The 18704-nt window shown below is 33.2% G+C and overlaps 2 protein-coding genes and 1 long non-coding RNA gene across 3 annotated transcripts; 1 reads left to right on the top strand and 2 right to left on the bottom strand.

Moving 5' to 3' along the window:
• The first annotated feature begins 2675 nt into the window (after nt 1-2675).
• Nucleotides 2676-3358, top strand: LOC141532809 (uncharacterized). Its single transcript, XR_012480134.1, has 2 exons — nt 2676-2801; nt 3029-3358. It is a non-coding gene; the product is annotated as an uncharacterized LOC141532809 (long non-coding RNA).
• A 4549-nt stretch (nt 3359-7907) lies between these two features.
• On the bottom strand, nt 7908-10754 carry LOC141532744 (uncharacterized). The gene is made up of 3 exons (XM_074251214.1): nt 8920-10754; nt 8723-8803; nt 7908-8602 (listed from the first exon to the last, which is right to left on the bottom strand). Exons 1-3 carry the CDS (start codon nt 9167-9169, stop codon nt 8490-8492), a joined length of 444 nt encoding a protein of 147 aa, XP_074107315.1. The 5' UTR covers nt 9170-10754; the 3' UTR covers nt 7908-8489.
• Nucleotides 10755-10933: 179 nt separating this feature from the next.
• LOC141532931 (uncharacterized) lies at nt 10934-11838 on the bottom strand (the record flags this gene model as incomplete). The annotated part of the gene is given in 2 exon segments (XM_074251566.1): nt 10934-11335; nt 11338-11838. Coding segments are annotated over 2 exon segments (903 nt in total), but the record flags the coding sequence as incomplete, so codon positions are not given.
• Between the last annotated feature and the right edge of the window lie 6866 nt (nt 11839-18704).

Raw genomic sequence — 18704 nt, 5'->3', positions numbered from 1 at the left:
GTGAGTTTAAATCGATGTATTAGTTAATTAATTGTGCATAGTATAGTCGAAGTTTATTTGGATCTAGATAGTCTCAGAAATTAGGAGAAAGTAATATTTTTTTTTTATTTCTTTAAGATAGTTACAGAGATGCAGAATATTGGATTGCGACGAGAAATGATTATGGACCTTTAGTAGAAGAAGAATTAAAAACAATAGGTGAGAATCAAATCACTTCATTAGTTTCAACGATTTAATTTCCATTGTGAATTTATTCACAGATACCACTTATTTCAAATTTCAAGCCTTTCAAATAATAACCAAACTTTTTATTTCCAGATACAGAACCAAAGTTCCCGTTAAACAAGAAACTGCGCATTGCCAACCGAAACCATTCATCGAAATTAAATAATAATCCGCGGAAATCACTGCCGAGAATATTAATCAAGTGACCAGAACCGAACAAACAACTTGATGGGAAACGGATGAATCTGGATGACGCTGCTCAGTCATCTAGCACTGTTGTTACAAACGTTAATGCAGAGAAGTCATCGGAACCTATGTTATCAGTTGTTTAAGTTATCACTTTCATGGCTATAGAGTTCGACCCATATATTCTCCACTTTTTTATTATCAACATATTCACAACATTCAACGTCTTTTTTTCTTTTATAATCACATATCTGCTCTCACTTTCAAATACCTGCACATATCTTTCATTATTCTCCATGCGGCTGTGGACCGACTTGTGCTTTCTGTACTGCATTTATCCTATTCCTCACCCTTCTCGATCGGTTGTTGGAATAGTGGCGATGGGGAAACCACAGAGAATACCCATGCTAGTACAGTTTATTATACCAATATATAATCTTCTAATCAAAACTAGGTTTAAATATATACTTTTTCTAAAAAAACTGTCAAAAAGTTCATAAATTCAGAGTGAGGTAGTATTTAAAACTTTTTGGGTGTGTGTCCTAAAAATGGAAACAACGCTGCTATAAGAATAAAATAACAGTTTATTAATAACTAATCATAATTTTAAATAAATTATTTACATAAAAACACTTACACTAAGTAAAATTATTATACAGACAGATTATTCTCTGCAATGAAAAATACATAAAAAAACAAAAAAAAAAAAATGACATGTTTTGTACGTTTGGCAGCGGCTCCAAACATTAAGTGTCCTTGAACTTTCCCCGCTTATATAGCTTGAACATAAGATTTAAAAATTTCAATCCCTTGCTTCTCAGACTCAGAATAAGTGAGGTTAAGAGATTGATGGCTCAACAAAGTTTCTTCAGTGTGAGATTGGAACGAAGCTATTCGTCTTGGAAGCTCAAAGGAAGTTGCTGGATTATATGTTTCATATCTAACTCTAGGATTTCAAGTTCAGGTAACAATTTCTCGACTTTGAGTTCAAGATGATGTTGCTGGCGTTGAAGTTGGAAATTACTTTGTTGAAGTTGGAACTTAGAACGTTGAAGCCTACTGCAACGCAATTTCTGGTATCTGACTTGAGAACGAAGTTTATGAATTTGAATGTGGAAATGACGTTCCTGGAGTTCAATCTGGGAACGAAGTTTTTGGAGCTCGAGGAAAAATTATGCACAAGTTTCACGTGTTGGAGCTCGGAATCAAGTTTCATTTGGAGCTGGGGACGAAGTTCAGAGTCGGGACGGAATTCCTGGAGTGGAACCTGCACCAAGCTGGAGTACTGGGAGTATGAGGTCCAAGTAAGGCGACGGTATCGAAAAGTTCAGAGTTGAGCTAGGCTTGAACCTCTGGCTGTCTAAGGCAGACTGGAGCCTTGTTTGGTATCGATGCACCACAATCTGCTTTTCTTCCGACATTGCTTGAGCTAGAACTTAGTCGGCCAAAATTGACTTACCTAGGGCTGTATCGTCAATGACCGGGTCTCAACCTGTAACCAAGTGAAAAGGCAATCTGTTAATAAAATTTCTTTGACTATCTAACTTTTATCAAGAACTAAGAATATTTGATGCTTCAAAATTACTTACTTTGGGAATAGAGACTGTGGTCCTCTTTGGTTTAGATTTTTTTTCAGCTTCAATAATTATTAGCAATGTTTGTAACTAATAACCGTTAACTGCACTTTGTTTTAACGTTAAAACAAACAAAAAAAAACTATATGAACTTATTACTCGTCACACAAAGACCACCTCTTCGTATGTAGCCTGAACGTTATGAAGCTCCAGGGACACTAGAGCGCTTTATATATGCACAACAACATGTTGTTTCAGAGAATTCATTGTTTATCGACTGTTGGAAATCGCCGAATTGGAAAAAAAAAAACAAATCTAACCGGAAAAACCCAGTTATAATCAGTTGGGTTATAGCTTCTGATTGGTTGAATATTCCACAAACGTCACGTCTCATCGTATTTAATCAACGACAGAATTCAATGTTTCCGGTTGTTGTTGTTCACGTGTTGAACTTGACATGTACCTACGAGAATCAATCCATATAAGTCAAAAGTTATCGCCACGTGACGATGAAATCGTCCATTGGAAAATCCATTGTTTATCGACTGTCGGAATTCATCAAATCGGGAAGAACGAAATCCAAACGGAAAAATCCAGTAATAACCAGTTCAAATTTATAGCCTCTGATTGGTTGAATATTCCACATACGTCACGTCTCATCGTATTTAAGCAACCACGGAATTCGAGAGCCACACTTGAATCCGAGCAGTGACGGAGCTACCATTCATAGTCGCTTAATCGTCCTCAACAAACTGATAACCATGGTTTACACCAAAATGTCAACCTTCTTATTTTTCCTAATCATCGGCACATCAAGTGAGTTCTAATATTTCCAAATATTTGTGTTTTACAACTTTCTAGTATGGAAGTTATTTACTTCAGTGATATTATGATTTTTTCTTGTACATTTTGCAACGATCACAGTTAAAACGAATTCGAACACAATTCGATCTATGTTATTCTGCCAAATGGTTGATTCAGGATCTGACGTATGAGCCAGTATCGTTGAGCAATCTTTAATGAGATACTCTTTTCTTTTATAGTGTTTCCAAATGGTAGTTCAATCGGCTTTGCATACGCGAAATCTGTAAATTTACTAACTATTTGGAATGGACTAAACCTTTACAATACCATGGAAGATATTTTGCATCGACCGATTCACCAACCCAGAAACAACCAGGACCCTACTATTTATATAATATACGGAGCAAGCACTATCAACGAAAACAACGATTATTTTAATAAGAATATTGGTGACTCAGTCACTTTAGATGGACCTCCACTGTAGAATTATTATCACTATTTGCACTATGATGGATCTCAACTTTTTATCAAAGTTGACGTTCTGAATAATAATTTTAATCAATTTTTTAGCTTATGTTTTTTGTTGTACAAATAAATAATTGTATCATATAAAAAATGTAAATACTTTCATTTCCAATATGGATATTTTTAATCAGCTAATTATTGAATGTGAAATCTATATTTTCAATTATTATCGTTATTTTTTGATAAATTTTTTATGTTTGTAGTAAGTATAATATTTGTTACGTTACGTCATCCGATGTAAAGACCAACAAAGTCATATGACTTCATGGTCAAAAAACAATAAGTAATAATAAGAGTAATTATTCTGTAAAATCAGGAAATAAACAGACTGTTTGACAAATATAGTGTTTTATTGTCTACATTTTTTTCTCACTATAACTCCTCAATTAACGTGGCATCAATAACGCTTTCTAGATAATGATAACCATAAATAACAAGAACATTACTGAAAAATTATCATCTGATTCTAACGTAATTGCAAGAAATGACATTTTAAGTCATTATTTCGTAAACGAAAACAGAATTATAGTACAATTCTTATATATATTATGCCAATATTTATTATTATTATTATAAGTTTTACTTGTATACCATTTCTGGCTTTTACAAGGCTGATTGTCTCAGCGTCTCCACATATAGTCTTTTTTAATAAAATAATCCCATTAACGGTATAATCCCATTAACCCAGGATCCCGATGGAGTAAAATTCCCAATGCATCTGCGAAAAACATTTTTATTCAGCTTTCATTTGAATACCCACAGAAATTTTTTATGTTTTTTATATATTTCACAAATATGGAAAATGTTTATAAAATATTTGAGAAAATTCGTGTGGGTATTAAAATGATAGGTCTCGATGAGCGCAACATCAAGATGATCTTATATCTTCATAAATATCAATAATTAAGTAATGAAGTTGTATTTTGTGCATTGATGATATTTTTAACGTTAAAAGCTCTTCATAGAGTTACACTTATCGAAATCTTTCGTTTAAATACACACACGAACTTTAAATGTATTTTATAAATTTCACAAATATGAGAAATATCATATATATATAATATATGAAAAAAATCGTGTGTGTACTCAAATGAACATTTCCGATGAGCTTAACTTCAAGATGACCTTATATTTTTAAAAATGTCAATAATTAAGAAATACACATGTAAATCCAAGTGTTTTGTTTCTATCTAGAAGCATTGTAGTCACTTTTAAAACACTTGGATTTACAGTGATAATAACCGTGACGGTACAATAATAACACGTATAGATGTCACGCAAAGTAGAATTCCCCCTCTCTCGATTTTCGAGGTCACCAGACTTCTTTAAATATAGCATGCGCAACGGCGTACACGGTATTCAAATATTAGCTGTAGACGTGAAACAACTTATCTATTCGAAGATTAAATGGGTAAAAAGTAGAAGAAATTGGCTAATTTATTTACGAAAAAGATAAGATAATGGTGAAAATGTAAAAATGTTTTTCGCAGATGCATTGGGAATTTTACTCCATCGGGATCCTGGGTTAATGGGATTATACCGTTTTAATGGGATTATTTTATTAAAAATATATGTGGAGACGCTGAGACAATCATCTTGAAAAGCCAGAAATGTATAAAGTAAAATTTTTAATAATAATTTCTATTGGCATAATATATATAAGAATTTGGATTAAAATCTGTATGGACCTTTACGAAATAATGACTTAAAATGTCATTTAGTTTCAATTAATTTCCATTGATGAATTAATATTTTCAGATACCATGTTCTTGTTATTTCATGCCTTATCAAATCTAAAAACTTTTGATTTCCACGTTAATTGAGGAGTTATAGTGAAAAAAAAAAATGCGCATTGAACAATAATTCATCACTATATTTGTCAAACAGTCTGTTTATTGTGATTTTACAGAATAATTACTCTGGGAAACGGATGAATCTGGATGACGCTTCCGTTTTTGACCATGCAAGTCATATGACTTTGTTGGTCTTTAGATATCGATGACGTAACGTTACAAATATTATTCCAACTTACTAACGCAAACATAAAATTTATCAATAAAATAACGATAATAATTCAAAATATAGATTTCACATTCAATAATTAGCTGATTAAAACTTGTCCATATTGAAATGAAAGTATTTACATTTTTTTTCGATATGATACATATTATTTATTTGTACAACAAAAAACATAAGCTATAAAAAATTGATTAAAATTATTATTCAGAACGTCAACTTTGATAAAAAAATTGAGATCCATCATAGTGCAAATAGTGATAATAATTTTACAGTGGAATCCTAAAAATGGAAAAAGTGACTGAGTCACCAATATTCTTATTAAAATAATCGTTGTTTTCGTTGATAGTGCTTGCTCAATATTATATAAAATTATAGTAGGGTCCTGGTTGTTTTCTGGGTTGGTGAATCGTCGATGCAAAAAAATCTTCCATGGTATTGTAAAATCTTTAGTCCATTCCAAATAGTTAGTAAATTTACAGATTTCGCGTATGCAAAGCCGATTGAACTACCATTTGAAACACTATAAAAAAGAAAAGAGTATCTCATTAAAGATTGCTCAACGATACTGGCTCATAAATTCGTCAGATCCTGAATCAACCATTTGGCAGAATAACATAGATCGAATTGTGTTCAATTCAAAGTTTTTCACTGTGATCGTTGGAACGTACAAGAAAAAATCATAATATCACTGAAGTAAATTTCCATACTAGAAAGTTGTAAAACACAAATATTTGGAAATATTAGAACTCAATTGATGTGCATGATTAGAAAAATAAGAAGGTTGACATTTTGGTGTAAACCATGGTTTGAAGTTTGTTGAGGACGATTAAACGACTATGAATGGTAGTCCGTCACTGCTCGGATTCGAAGTGTGGCTTCGAATTCCGAAATGTTGCTTTCTACGATGAGACGTGACGTATGTGGAATATTCAACCAATCAGAGGCTATAAATTTGAACTGGTTATTACTGGATTTTTCCGTTTGGATTTCGTTCTTCCCGATTTGATGAATTCCGACAGTCGATAAACAATGGATTTTCCAATGGACGATTTCATCGTCACGTGGCGATAACTTTTGACTTATATGGATTGATTCTCGTAGGTACATGTCAAGTTCAACACGTGAACAACAACAACCGGAAACATTGAATTCTGTCGTTGATTAAATACGATGAGACGTGACGTTTGTGGAATATTCAACCAATCAGAAGCTATAACCCAACTGATTATAACTGGGTTTTTCCGTTAGATTTGTTTTTTTTTTTTGTCCAATTCGGCGATTTCCAACAGTCGATAAACAATGAATTCTCTGAAACAACATGTTGTTGTGCATATATAAAGCGCTCTAGTGTCCCTGGAGCTTCATAACGTTCAGGCTACCATACGAAGAGGTGGTCTTTGTGTGACGAGTAATAAGTTCATATAGTTTTTTTTTTTTTGTTTGTTTTAACGTTAAAACAAAGTGCAGTTAACGGTTATTAGTTACAAACATTGCTAATAATTATTGAAGCTGAAAAAATCTAAACCAAAGAGGACCACAGTCTCTATTCCCAAAGTAAGTAATTTTGAAGCATCAAATATTCTTAGTTCTTGATAAAAGTTAGATAGTCAAAGAAATTTTATTAACAGATTGCCTTTTCACTTGGTTACAGGTTGAGACCCGGTCATTGACGATACAGCCCTAGATAAGTCAATTTTGGCCGACTAAGTTCTAGCTCAAGCAATGTCGGAAGAAAAGCAGATTGTGGTGCATCGATACCAAACAAGGCTCCAGTCTGCCTTAGACAGCCAGAGGTTCAAGCCTAGCTCAACTCTGAACTTTTCGATACCGTCGCCTTACTTGGACCTCATACTCCCAGTACTCCAGCTTGGTGCAGGTTCCAAACTCCAGGAATTCCGTCCCGACTCTGAACTTCGTCCCCAGCTCCAAATGAAACTTGATTCCGAGCTCCAACACGTGAAACTTGTGCATAATTTTTTTCCTCGAGCTCAAAAACTTCGTTCCCAGATTGAACTCCAGGAACGTCATTTCCACATTCAAATTCATAAACTTCGTTCTCAAGTCAGATACCAGAAATTGCGTTGCAGTAGGCTTCAACGTTCTAAGTTCCAACTTCAACAAAGTAATTTCCAACTTCAACGCCAGCAACATCATCTTGAACTCAAAGTCGAGAAATTGTTACCTGAACTTGAAATCCTAGAGTTAATATGAAACATATAATCCAGCAACTTCCTTTGAGCTTCCAAGACGAATAGCTTCGTTCCAATCTCACACTGAAGAAACTTTGTTGAGCCATCAATCTCTTAACCTCACTTATTCTGAGTCTGAGAAGCAAGGGATTGAAATTTTTAAATCTTATGTTCAAGCTATATAAGCGGGAAAGTTCAAGGACACTTAATGTTTGGAGCCGCTGCCAAACGTACAAAACATGTCATTTTTTTTTTTTTTTTTATGTATTTTTCATTGCAGAGAATAATCTGTCTGTATGTCGTTGTTGAGTTGGCACTGAGCGCGTCAATAAAGATAATTTTTACTTAGTGTAAGTGTTTTTATGTAAATAATTTATTTAAAATTATGATTAGTTATTAATAAACTGTTATTTTATTCTTATAGCAGCGTTGTTTCCATTTTTAGGACACACACCCAAAAAGTTTTAAATACTACCTCACTCTGAATTTATGAACTTTTTGACAGTTTTTTTAGAAAAAGTATATATTTAAACCTAGTTTTGATTAGAAGATTATATATTGGTATAATAAACTGTACTAGCATGGGTATTCTCTGTGGTTTCCCCATCGCCACTATTCCAACAACCGATCGAGAAGGGTGAGGAATAGGATAAATGCAGTACAGAAAGCACAAGTCGGTCCACAGCCGCATGGAGAATAATGAAAGATATGTGCAGGTATTTGAAAGTGAGAGCAGATATGTGATTATAAAAGAAAAAAAGACGTTGAATGTTGTGAATATGTTGATAATAAAAAAGTGGAGAATATATGGGTCGAACTCTATAGCCATGAAAGTGATAACTTAAACAACTGATAACATAGGTTCCGATGACTTCTCTGCATTAACGTTTGTAACAACAGTGCTAGATGACTGAGCAGCGTCATCCAGATTCATCCGTTTCCCATCAAGTTGTTTGTTCGGTTCTGGTCACTTGATTAATATTCTCGGCAGTGATTTCCGCGGATTATTATTTAATTTCGATGAATGGTTTCGGTTGGCAATGCGCAGTTTCTTGTTTAACGGGAACTTTGGTTCTGTATCTGGAAATAAAAAGTTTGGTTATTATTTGAAAGGCTTGAAATTTGAAATAAGTGGTATCTGTGAATAAATTCACAATGGAAATTAAATCGTTGAAACTAATGAAGTGATTTGATTCTCACCTATTGTTTTTAATTCTTCTTCTACTAAAGGTCCATAATCATTTCTCGTCGCAATCCAATATTCTGCATCTCTGTAACTATCTTAAAGAAATAAAAAAAAATATTACTTTCTCCTAATTTCTGAGACTATCTAGATCCAAATAAACTTCGACTATACTATGCACAATTAATTAACTAATACATCGATTTAAACTCACCTGATTCATATTTGACTGTAGCCATATAAAATCTCCACTCATTATTGTATCTTTCTTTTCTCTTAACGCGATCTCTGGTGTTAAAAGGATCTTCGTCTTTAGGGTACGTGACGACAGCTCTTTGATCTATCGTATTAAATTGTATCAGCCAAGTGCACGGCACGCATACGTAATCATCAATACCTTCAAAAGATAATTCTATGAACTGAACGATATAAAACGCTCGCCTAAAGTTATTATTCCGTTTCATCTGAAACAATTATAAATACTTCGGTTAATAAAAAATTTATCGATATCGTCAAAACAACGCCAGTCACGTCACTCTACAAATAGTCATCACCCAAGCGGGCCCCATTCGTCCACAGACCTGCCGCGTGGAGTTTTCCATTCATTATTCTACGGTATCATCATTTGTATATAACCTCAAAAAAAATTAATTCTAAAACTTACCATTTTGATCTTTGTATCTATTTCATATATGAATTCCAAACATTTTCACCATTATCTTATCTTTTTCGTAAATAAATTAGCCAATTTCTTCTACTTTTTACCCATTTAATCTTCGAATAGATAAGTTGTTTCACGTCTACAGCCAAAATTTGAATACCGTGTACGCCGTTGCGCATGCTGTATTTAAAGAAGTCTGATGACCTCGAAAATCGAGAGAGGGGAAATTCTACTTTGCGTGACATCTATACGTGTTATTATTGTACCGTCACGGTTATTATCACGTATCATGATACTTATCTTTGTAACGTAGGCGATTCCTCACAGTGTAAGTACAATTGATGCGAGAGTAATGTCCGCGCCCTTTGAAAAAACTCTGCTGAACTATCACTGACGATAGTGTTGATATTGATGTTAGATTAGATTGACTTTGAACATTCCTACTTGAAAATATAATTAATTTTTTTAGGCATAAATGATCTTACCTTGCCTGATAAGGGCATACCAAGTCACATCAGGAAATATAGGGACATAATAAATTTTGATACAGCCAAATTTGGGTATATCAAAAAATTTTTTCGTGAAATCTTAAATAGTATAGGAATAGGAAGTTTCAAAATGAAAGAAGTTACAATTATAATTTTATATCTACTTTATTTCAGTGATAGATACTTAACATATTGCCATGAGTCACAATTATTCTAGTGGTATTAAAAACAAACAACAATGTCACTTTTAGTAAGTTGTTGAGACACTTAAAAACTAAAACACATACTAAACAGTTAAATTAATTAATTATAAAACTAATCTATAAGTAAACAGTTATTCCATCGAAGAATGTTGACAATCTTCTTTGGCATTCTTCCACTCATTTAACTCTTAAAAAATAAAATTCAATAGTTTACGATACTGATGTCATTTGAATTTTCTGTTCGATATGAATTTCCTTTTTGAACGATATGCTATTATATATGCTATTTTAAACCTTATAATTTAATGTAGAGCGAAGAAACACAAAACTTTAGTAGGTTCTAGAAGTTTTTATAGTACCAAAAAAAAAAGAGGGTGACGTAAAGGGTTCAAGGTTACATCAGAAATAATACAGCATGTTGTGTATGAAATTAAGGAATTTACGATAACGTTTTGCAATAATTAATCTATGCGCAGGCGAAAAAAAATAAACAAGCATGTTAATGTTAAAACTAACTTAAAAATAGTTGACTCTTGCATAACAGTTCGTTCCGCTGGATATTTGATCAAATAAGAGTAGAATTGAGTCTAACAAATCTCAGGGATAATCTCACGAAAAACTGTAGATTTCCGAGTTGAAATCATTTGAGCATTTGATCGATTCACAGTTGATAACTAAATATAAATTTATAACATAAAAATGCATAGAAATATTAATTTAAATATTTTCTTCTTTGAAACAAAAAAAAAACATAAAGAAACAAAAATACGAAATGTTTTACCATTATGGCAGCTTATCAAATACTTGACGTTAATATTCAAATCATCATAACGTCGATGAAGCACGTCTGGGCAGTCCATCATTCTGAGATGTGTATCATAGCAGATAAACAACTCCGACAGATAGATTTCTTGGGTATTCTGAAAAGAAAAAAATTAATGAACACATAGTTACACAAAATATATGAACATGTGAAAGAGTCAGAGTATTGTAAATGCTTACGTCATTTGTAACAAGGTCAAATTGAATTTTTGCGCCAATTCTATCTTCGATAGTATTGACAATATCTTTCAAGTTGACGGTGGCTCCAACACGAATTCCATTGGCGTATAATATCGTGCCGATGTTAAGCTGATTGAATAGTTCGAGTGTTCTTTTGAAATAGTTCACATCATCTCCAATAACACTCGAACGAGAGGCACAGCTTCCATGCTTATTAAACTCATGTTCCCAGAATTGATTATTGTTGCTCCATCCTTTAGCAAGTACCGTGTACCATAAGTGTTTTCTAACGGACCCAATATTTTATGATCGACAAATCGGTTCTTATTAAACGTAATGTCAAATCGCCGACATCCGGGCATTGGGTCTTGATATCTTTGAAACATCGTTGGCCACAGACCGTGAATGAACCATGATGCGTGGATTCTGTTACGAATGTGTAGGCCCTTTTTCCGTTCCTTGTACGCGAAACTTGGAGCCCAACTTACAGCCAACTTAAAGTAGTCAAAGCACTTCTCGGCAGGTGCAATAATCTGTGGTATCGTTTTTGTCTTGTCTATACACGATTGTCGGCTCGCTCTTGACGTCATAGATGCTGTACTTTTAATAACATTCAGGCCAATGGGTTCTGGTCGGTTCAAACTGCTGCTGGAACCGGAAGAAAAACTACCCGATGAAGTTATTGAAGATCTACCACTACCCGAGTTATATCCCGAATTTCCGCTGCTTATAGAGGTAGAACTTGACGATTTAAGAATTTCTGATCCTCGTTTCGCAGATCAGCATGAGTGAACTTTGGTGTTGCTAATGTAGGAAAATGATTCCTTGTAGAAGGTTGAGCATGATCAACGGAAGATTGAGGTCTGGATGGACCTGCATAAACAGGAGATTGATGTCTCAATGAACCTGGATTAAGAGGAGTTTTGAGGTCTTGATAAAAGAGCTGTAGAAACAGGTCTAGTGGAAGTTCCTGGAGCTCGAAATCTGAACCAAGGTGAAGGAGCAGAAGCTTGAGGTCTATTCAAGGGTGAAGTAGCAGGAGGTTGCGAGTTGGCCCAGTGCCCAGCTCTAACTGGCGGGGGTTGGACTGAACCTCTATGTGAGTGCGATGGACCCCAAACGTGATGTCCTCCGACATTGGCTTGAGTAGGACTCACTCTACCAGCATTACTTCGTCCTGAACTAGTTCCTCTAGTACCAAAACCCAACCTGCAAATGAACAAAAAAACAATGTGTTACAGAAAATCTTTTGCCATCAAGGTTTTATCAAAAATAAGACCAATTGATGGTTCAAAATTACTTACACCGAGAATGGCGACTTTCGACCGTTTGGTTTGGAATTTCTTCCAGCTTCACTAATTATTAGTAACGTTTGAAACATCACACATACTAGTAACCGCTTACTACACTTCATTTTTAATTGAATAATACAATAAGTAAATTATATAAGCTTATTATTTATCCCACAAAGACGACCTTTTTGGACCTTATTCTGAGCGTAGAAAAACCTCCTACGACACCAAAACGCTTTATATACGATATATTATCAGTTTCCGATTGTTGGTGTTCACGTGTTGAACTTGACATGTACCTACGAGAATCAATCCATATAGGTCAAAGTCATCGCCACGTGACGATGAAATCGTCCATTGGAAAATCCATTGTTTATCGACAGGTGGAATTCATCAAATCGGGAAGAACGAAATCCAACCGGAAAAATCCAGTAATAACCAGTTCAAATTTATAGCCTCTGATTGGTTGATCATTCCACATACGTCACGTCTCATCGTATTTAAGCAACCACGGAATTCGATGAGCCACACTTGAATCCGAGCAGTGACGGAGCTACCATTCATAGTCGCTTAATCGTCCTCAACAAACTGATAACCATGGTTTACACAAAATGTCAACCTTCTTATTTTCCTAATCATCGGCACATCAAGTGAGTTCTAATATTTCCAAATATTTGTGTTTTACAACTTTCTAGTATGGAAGTTATTTACTTCAGTGATATTATGATTTTTCTTGTACATTTTGCAACGATCACAGTTAAAACGAATTCGAACACAATTCGATCTATGTTATTCTGCCAAATGGTTGATTCAGGATCTGACGTATGAGCCAGTATCGTTGAGCAATCTTTAATGAGATACTCTTTTCTATTATAGTGTTTCCAAATGGTAGTTCAATCGGCTTTGCATACGCGAAACCTGTAAATTTACTAACTATTTGGAATGGACTAAACCTTTACAATACCATGGAAGATATTTTGCATCGACCGATTCACCAACCCAGAAACAACCAGGACCCTACTATTTATATAATATACGGAGCAAGCACTAACAACGAAAACAACGATTATTTTAATAAGAATATTGGTGACTCAGTCACTTTAGATGGACCTCCACTGTAGAATAATTATCACTATTTGCACTATGATGGATCTCAACTTTTATCAAAGTTGACGTTCTGAATAATAATTTTAATCAATTTTTTATAGCTTATGTTTTTGTTGTACAAATAAATAATTGTATCATATAAAAAATGTAAATACTTTCATTTCCAATATGGATATTTTTAATCAGCTAATTATTGAATGTGAAATCTATATTTTCAATTATTATCGTTATTTTTTTGATAAATTTTTTATGTTTGTAGTAAGTATAATATTTGTTACGTTACGTCATCCGATGTAAAGACCAACAAAGTCTTATGACTTCATGGTCAAAAAACAATAAGTAATAATAAGAGTAATTATTCTGTAAAATCAGGAAATAAACAGACTGTTTGACAAATATAGTGTTTTATTGTCTACATTTTTTCTCACTATAACTCCTCAATTAACGTGGCATCAATAACGCTTTCTAGATAATGATAACCATAAATAACAAGAACATTACTGAAAAATTATCATCTGATTCTAACGTAATTGCAAGAAATGACATTTTAAGTCATTATTTCGTAAACGAAAACAGAATTATAGTACAATTCTTATATATATTATGCCAATATTTATTATTATTATTATAAGTTTTACTTGTATACCATTTCTGGCTTTTACAAGGCTGATTGTCTCAGCGTCTCCACATATAGTCTTTTTATAAAATAGATCCATTAACGGTATAATCATTAACCCAGGATGGATGGAAGTTTTAGAATCTGCGAAAACTTTTTATTCAGCTTATAATACCACAAAATTTAAGTTTGATACCGTACAATAATGTTTCATATGGAAAACTCCACGCGGCAGGTCTTGGAAATGAGGGGATCGTTTAAGCACGCAACAGTGATGACTATTTTAGAGTGAATGATGGGTATTAAAATGATAGTCTCGATGAGCGCAACATCAAGATGACCTTATACAAATTCATGGCGTTGTTTTTACTATTTGATAAAATTTTTATTAACCGAAGTATTTATAATTAGTTTCGAAAACGGAATAATGGCTTTTATAAATTTCAGTATAGAATACTCATGAAGGTATTAATATTATATGTGTGTTTGCTTTCTTGGCTATTCAAGATGACATGATTTTTAATACATTTTGAAATACAGAAATCAATTTAATAAAGACATTTGAAGTCACTTTCATTTCCAGAGATCGGTGAAATAAGAAACGATACAATAATAAGTGGAGATGTTATAGAATTTCTCTCTACATCAAATAGAATCTCTGTGAGTTTAAATCGATTATTAGTTAAATTAAACTGTGCATAGTATGTCTTTAACTCAAGTTTTTCATGAAATTTAATATTTTTTTATTTCTTTACGGAGAACAAGTTACAGAGATACAGTGAATTTGACAGACGGAAATGATTATGACTCAAAATGTGAGTAAAGAATTGTCACGTTAAATAAAACAATAGGTGAGAATCAAATCACTTCATTAGTTTCAACAAATTTCCATTGTGAATAATCATGGCAAGATACTACTTATTTCAAAAAGCCTAAATAATAAAAACTGATTTCCAGATATGAATCATGTTCCTGTTGCCAACTAAACCATTTTATAAATAATTGTAAATATTAATGAAGCGATCCGCAGAACCGAACAAACAACTGTGGCGTTATGAATTATCATATTTAGCACTGTTGGAAAACGTTTGCAGAGAAGTCATCGTGAACCTACATTTATCAGTCATCAGCTTTCATGGCTTTCTACGATATTTTTATAAATAATTCAAGTCAAAGACATTCACTAAAAATTAATTTTTCGCAAGATACATTGCATTTTAAACGAAAACAGAATCATTACGGGTTGTAGATAATATAAAAACCATTATTATTTATGCAAAATTGATTTATTATTATTTTCAAGTTTTACTTGTATACAACATATTTGGGCTTTTACAAGGCTGATTGTTGAGCGAAATATTTTACAAAAGTCTAAATTATATTTAAACACTGTCAAAAAGTTGAAAATTAAGAACAGGTAGATAATTAATAAAATGGAAGAGAATTGTTTTTACAATTAATAAAAGTCTTTATTTTTCATAAAAACACTTATTCATTATTATACAGAAGATTTTTCTCATTGATAATTAATGCGTAAATCACAAGAATTTAAAATACACATTAAAACATGAATAGTAGATGAAGTTGAACTTTCAAACATATTTGAACATAATTTGACAATGTTTATTCTCAGATTGAACAATTCAGCAGAGATTCCAAAAGTTTCACTTCAAGTTGTTTTCCGAAAAATCTTGAGTGATAGCAACCAATTAACAGTTGGATTTAACGCTTGAAATACGATATTTCTTAAATCAGTTTACAACATTTAAAAATATTTAAACCAGCTCATCTGTTGGGAAATTTAAATTTTCCAATTTGGCTTATATTATGATATGAAATTTACCATCAGCAAAGACATTTTATCAACTCAAGCTGTGTTGGAACAGCTCGGATGAACCAGTTTAAAAACAGCTGCATTTCAGCAATTTTGGAGCTGAGTTTGCAACAAAATTTTTGTCAATGATTCAAAATTTGAATTACTGTAGTTTGGGCTTGATATTTCTTGAAGCTACAGATTACTAGGTCATAATCTTTCATTTTCCTGTACACTGAATTTTCTTCAAATGATTTTATAAACTTATTCGCAAATTTGTAATTATTATTATTAAATGAAACTGTCACATTGAATTTTATCCATCGCCTTTAAGCCAATGGGGATTATTTGTTTCGGAAGAACTATATCTTGATTAAGACCTGAACAATCAGCTTACTTGTAAAAATCCAGAAATGGTATACAAGTAAAACTTATAATAATAATTGGTTAAATCTTGGCATAATTATATAGAATGTTGTAACTTATAATTCTGTTTTCGTTTACGAAATAATGACTTTTGTGCAATTACTAAATAAATCAATGATAATTTTTATGAGTAATGTTCTTGAACGTTATGAATCATTTATGAATTTATTGTTGATTTCAGGAATTATTGTGAACTGTTGAAAAATAACCGCACTATTTTGTCAAACAGTCTGAAATAGATTCCTGATTTTGAATATTACTCTTAATTACTTATTGTTTTTAATCAACGACATTTGAAGTCATATGACTTTGTTGGTCTTTTGATCGGATGACGTAACGCCTAACAGGAATTATACTTATACAAACATAAAAAGCATTTATCAAAAATAACGATAATATTGAAAATATAGATTTCACATTCAATAATTAGCTGATTAAAAAATCGTATTGGAAATGAAAGTATTTACATTTTTATATTGAAATTCCACAATTATTTATTTGTACAACAAAAAAATTCGATTTTATAAAATTGATTAAAATTATTATTCAGAACGTCAACTTTGATAAAAGTTGAGATCCATCATAGTGCAAATAGTGATAATAATTCTACAGTGGAGGTCCATCTAAAGTGACTGAGTCACCAATATTCTTATTAAAATAATCGTTGTTTTCTGTTGATAGTGCTTGCTCCGTATATTATATAAATGAGGGTCCTGGTTGTTTCTGTTACGGTCGATGCAAAATATCTTCCATGGTATTGTAAAGGTTTAGTCCATTCCAAATAGTTAGTAAATTTACAGATTTCGCGTATGCAAAGCCGATTGAACTACCATTTGGAAACACTATAAAAGAAAAGAGTATCTCATTAAAGATTGCTCAACGATACTGGCTCATACGTCAGATCCTGAATCAACCATTTGGCAGAATAACATAGATCGAATTGTGTTCAATTCGTTTTAACTGTGATCGTTGCAAAATGTACAAGAAAAATCATAATATCACTGAAGTAAATAACTTCCATACTAGAAAGTTGTAAAACACAAATATTTGGAAATATTAGAACTCACTTGATGTGCCGATGATTAGGAAAATAAGAAGGTTGACATTTTGGTGTAAACCATGGTTATCAGTTTGTTGAGGACGATTAAGCGACTATGAATGGTAGCTCCGTCACTGCTCGGATTCAAGTGTGGCTCATCGAATTCCGTGGTTGCTTAAATACGATGAGACGTGACGTATGTGGATATTCAACCAATCAGAGGCTATAAATTTGAACTGGTTATTACTGGATTTTTCCGTTTGGATTTCGTTCTTCCCGATTTGATGAATTCCGACAGTCGATAAACAATGGATTTTCCAATGGACGATTTCATCGTCACGTGGCGATAACTTTTGACTTATATGGATTGATTCTCGTAGGTACATGTCAAGTTCAACACGTGAACAACAACAACCGGAAACATTGAATTCTGTCGTTGATTAAATACGATGAGACGTGACGTTTGTGGAATATTCAACCAATCAGAAGCTATAACCCAACTGATTATAACTGGGTTTTTCCGGTTAGATTTGTTTTTTTTTTTTTCCAATTCGGCGATTTCCAACAGTCGATAAACAATGAATTCTCTGAAACAACATGTTGTTGTGCATATATAAAGCGCTCTAGTGTCCCTGGAGCTTCATAACGTTCAGGCTACCATACGAAGAGGTGGTCTTTGTGTGACGAGTAATAAGTTCATATAGTTTTTTTTTTTGTTTGTTTTAACGTTAAAACAAAGTGCAGTTAACGGTTATTAGTTACAAACATTGCTAATAATTATTGAAGCTGAAAAAAAATCTAAACCAAAGAGGACCACAGTCTCTATTCCCAAAGTAAGTAATTTTGAAGCATCAAATATTCTTAGTTCTTGATAAAAGTTAGATAGTCAAAGAAATTTTATTAACAGATTGCCTTTTCACTTGGTTACAGGTTGAGACCCGGTCATTGACGATACAGCCCTAGGTAAGTCAATTTTGGTCGACTAAGTTCTAGCTCAAGCAATGTCGGAAGAAAAGCAGATTGTGGTGCATCGATACCAAACAAGGCTCCAGTCTGCCTTAGACAGCCAGAGGTTCAAGCCTAGCTCAACTCTGAACTTTTCGATACCGTCGCCTTACTTGGACCTCATGCTCCCAGTATTTCAGCTTGGTGCAGGTTCCAAACTCCAGGAATTCCGTACCGACTCTGAACTTCGTCTCCAGCTCCAAATCCAGAAACTTGAATCCGAGCTCCAACACGAGGAACTTGAGCGTTATTTTTTCCTCGAGCTCCAAAAACTTCGTTTCCAGCTTGCACTCCAGAAACGTCATTTCGTCATTCAAATTCATAAACTTGGTTCCCAAGTCAGATAC

Source organism: Cotesia typhae, unplaced genomic scaffold, assembly GCF_013202065.1.
Source record: "Cotesia typhae breed Kobodo isofemale line unplaced genomic scaffold, CoteBio_Ctyphae contig_69, whole genome shotgun sequence".
Taxonomy (NCBI): Eukaryota; Metazoa; Arthropoda; class Insecta; order Hymenoptera; family Braconidae; genus Cotesia; species Cotesia typhae.
This window is presented reverse-complemented; position numbering and strand designations above follow the sequence as displayed.

Excerpts from the sequence above, each read along its gene's own strand:
- LOC141532744 (XM_074251214.1), bottom strand. The coding sequence starts at position 9,169 with ATGAAACGGAATAATAACTTTAGGCGAGCGTTTTATATCGTTCAGTTC. Across the intron at positions 8,804-8,919 it reads TACAGTCAAATATGAATCAG|ATAGTTACAGAGATGCAGAA; the intron begins GTGAGTTTAAAT and ends TATTTCTTTAAG. Across the intron at positions 8,603-8,722 it reads AGAAGAATTAAAAACAATAG|ATACAGAACCAAAGTTCCCG; the intron begins GTGAGAATCAAA and ends TTTTATTTCCAG.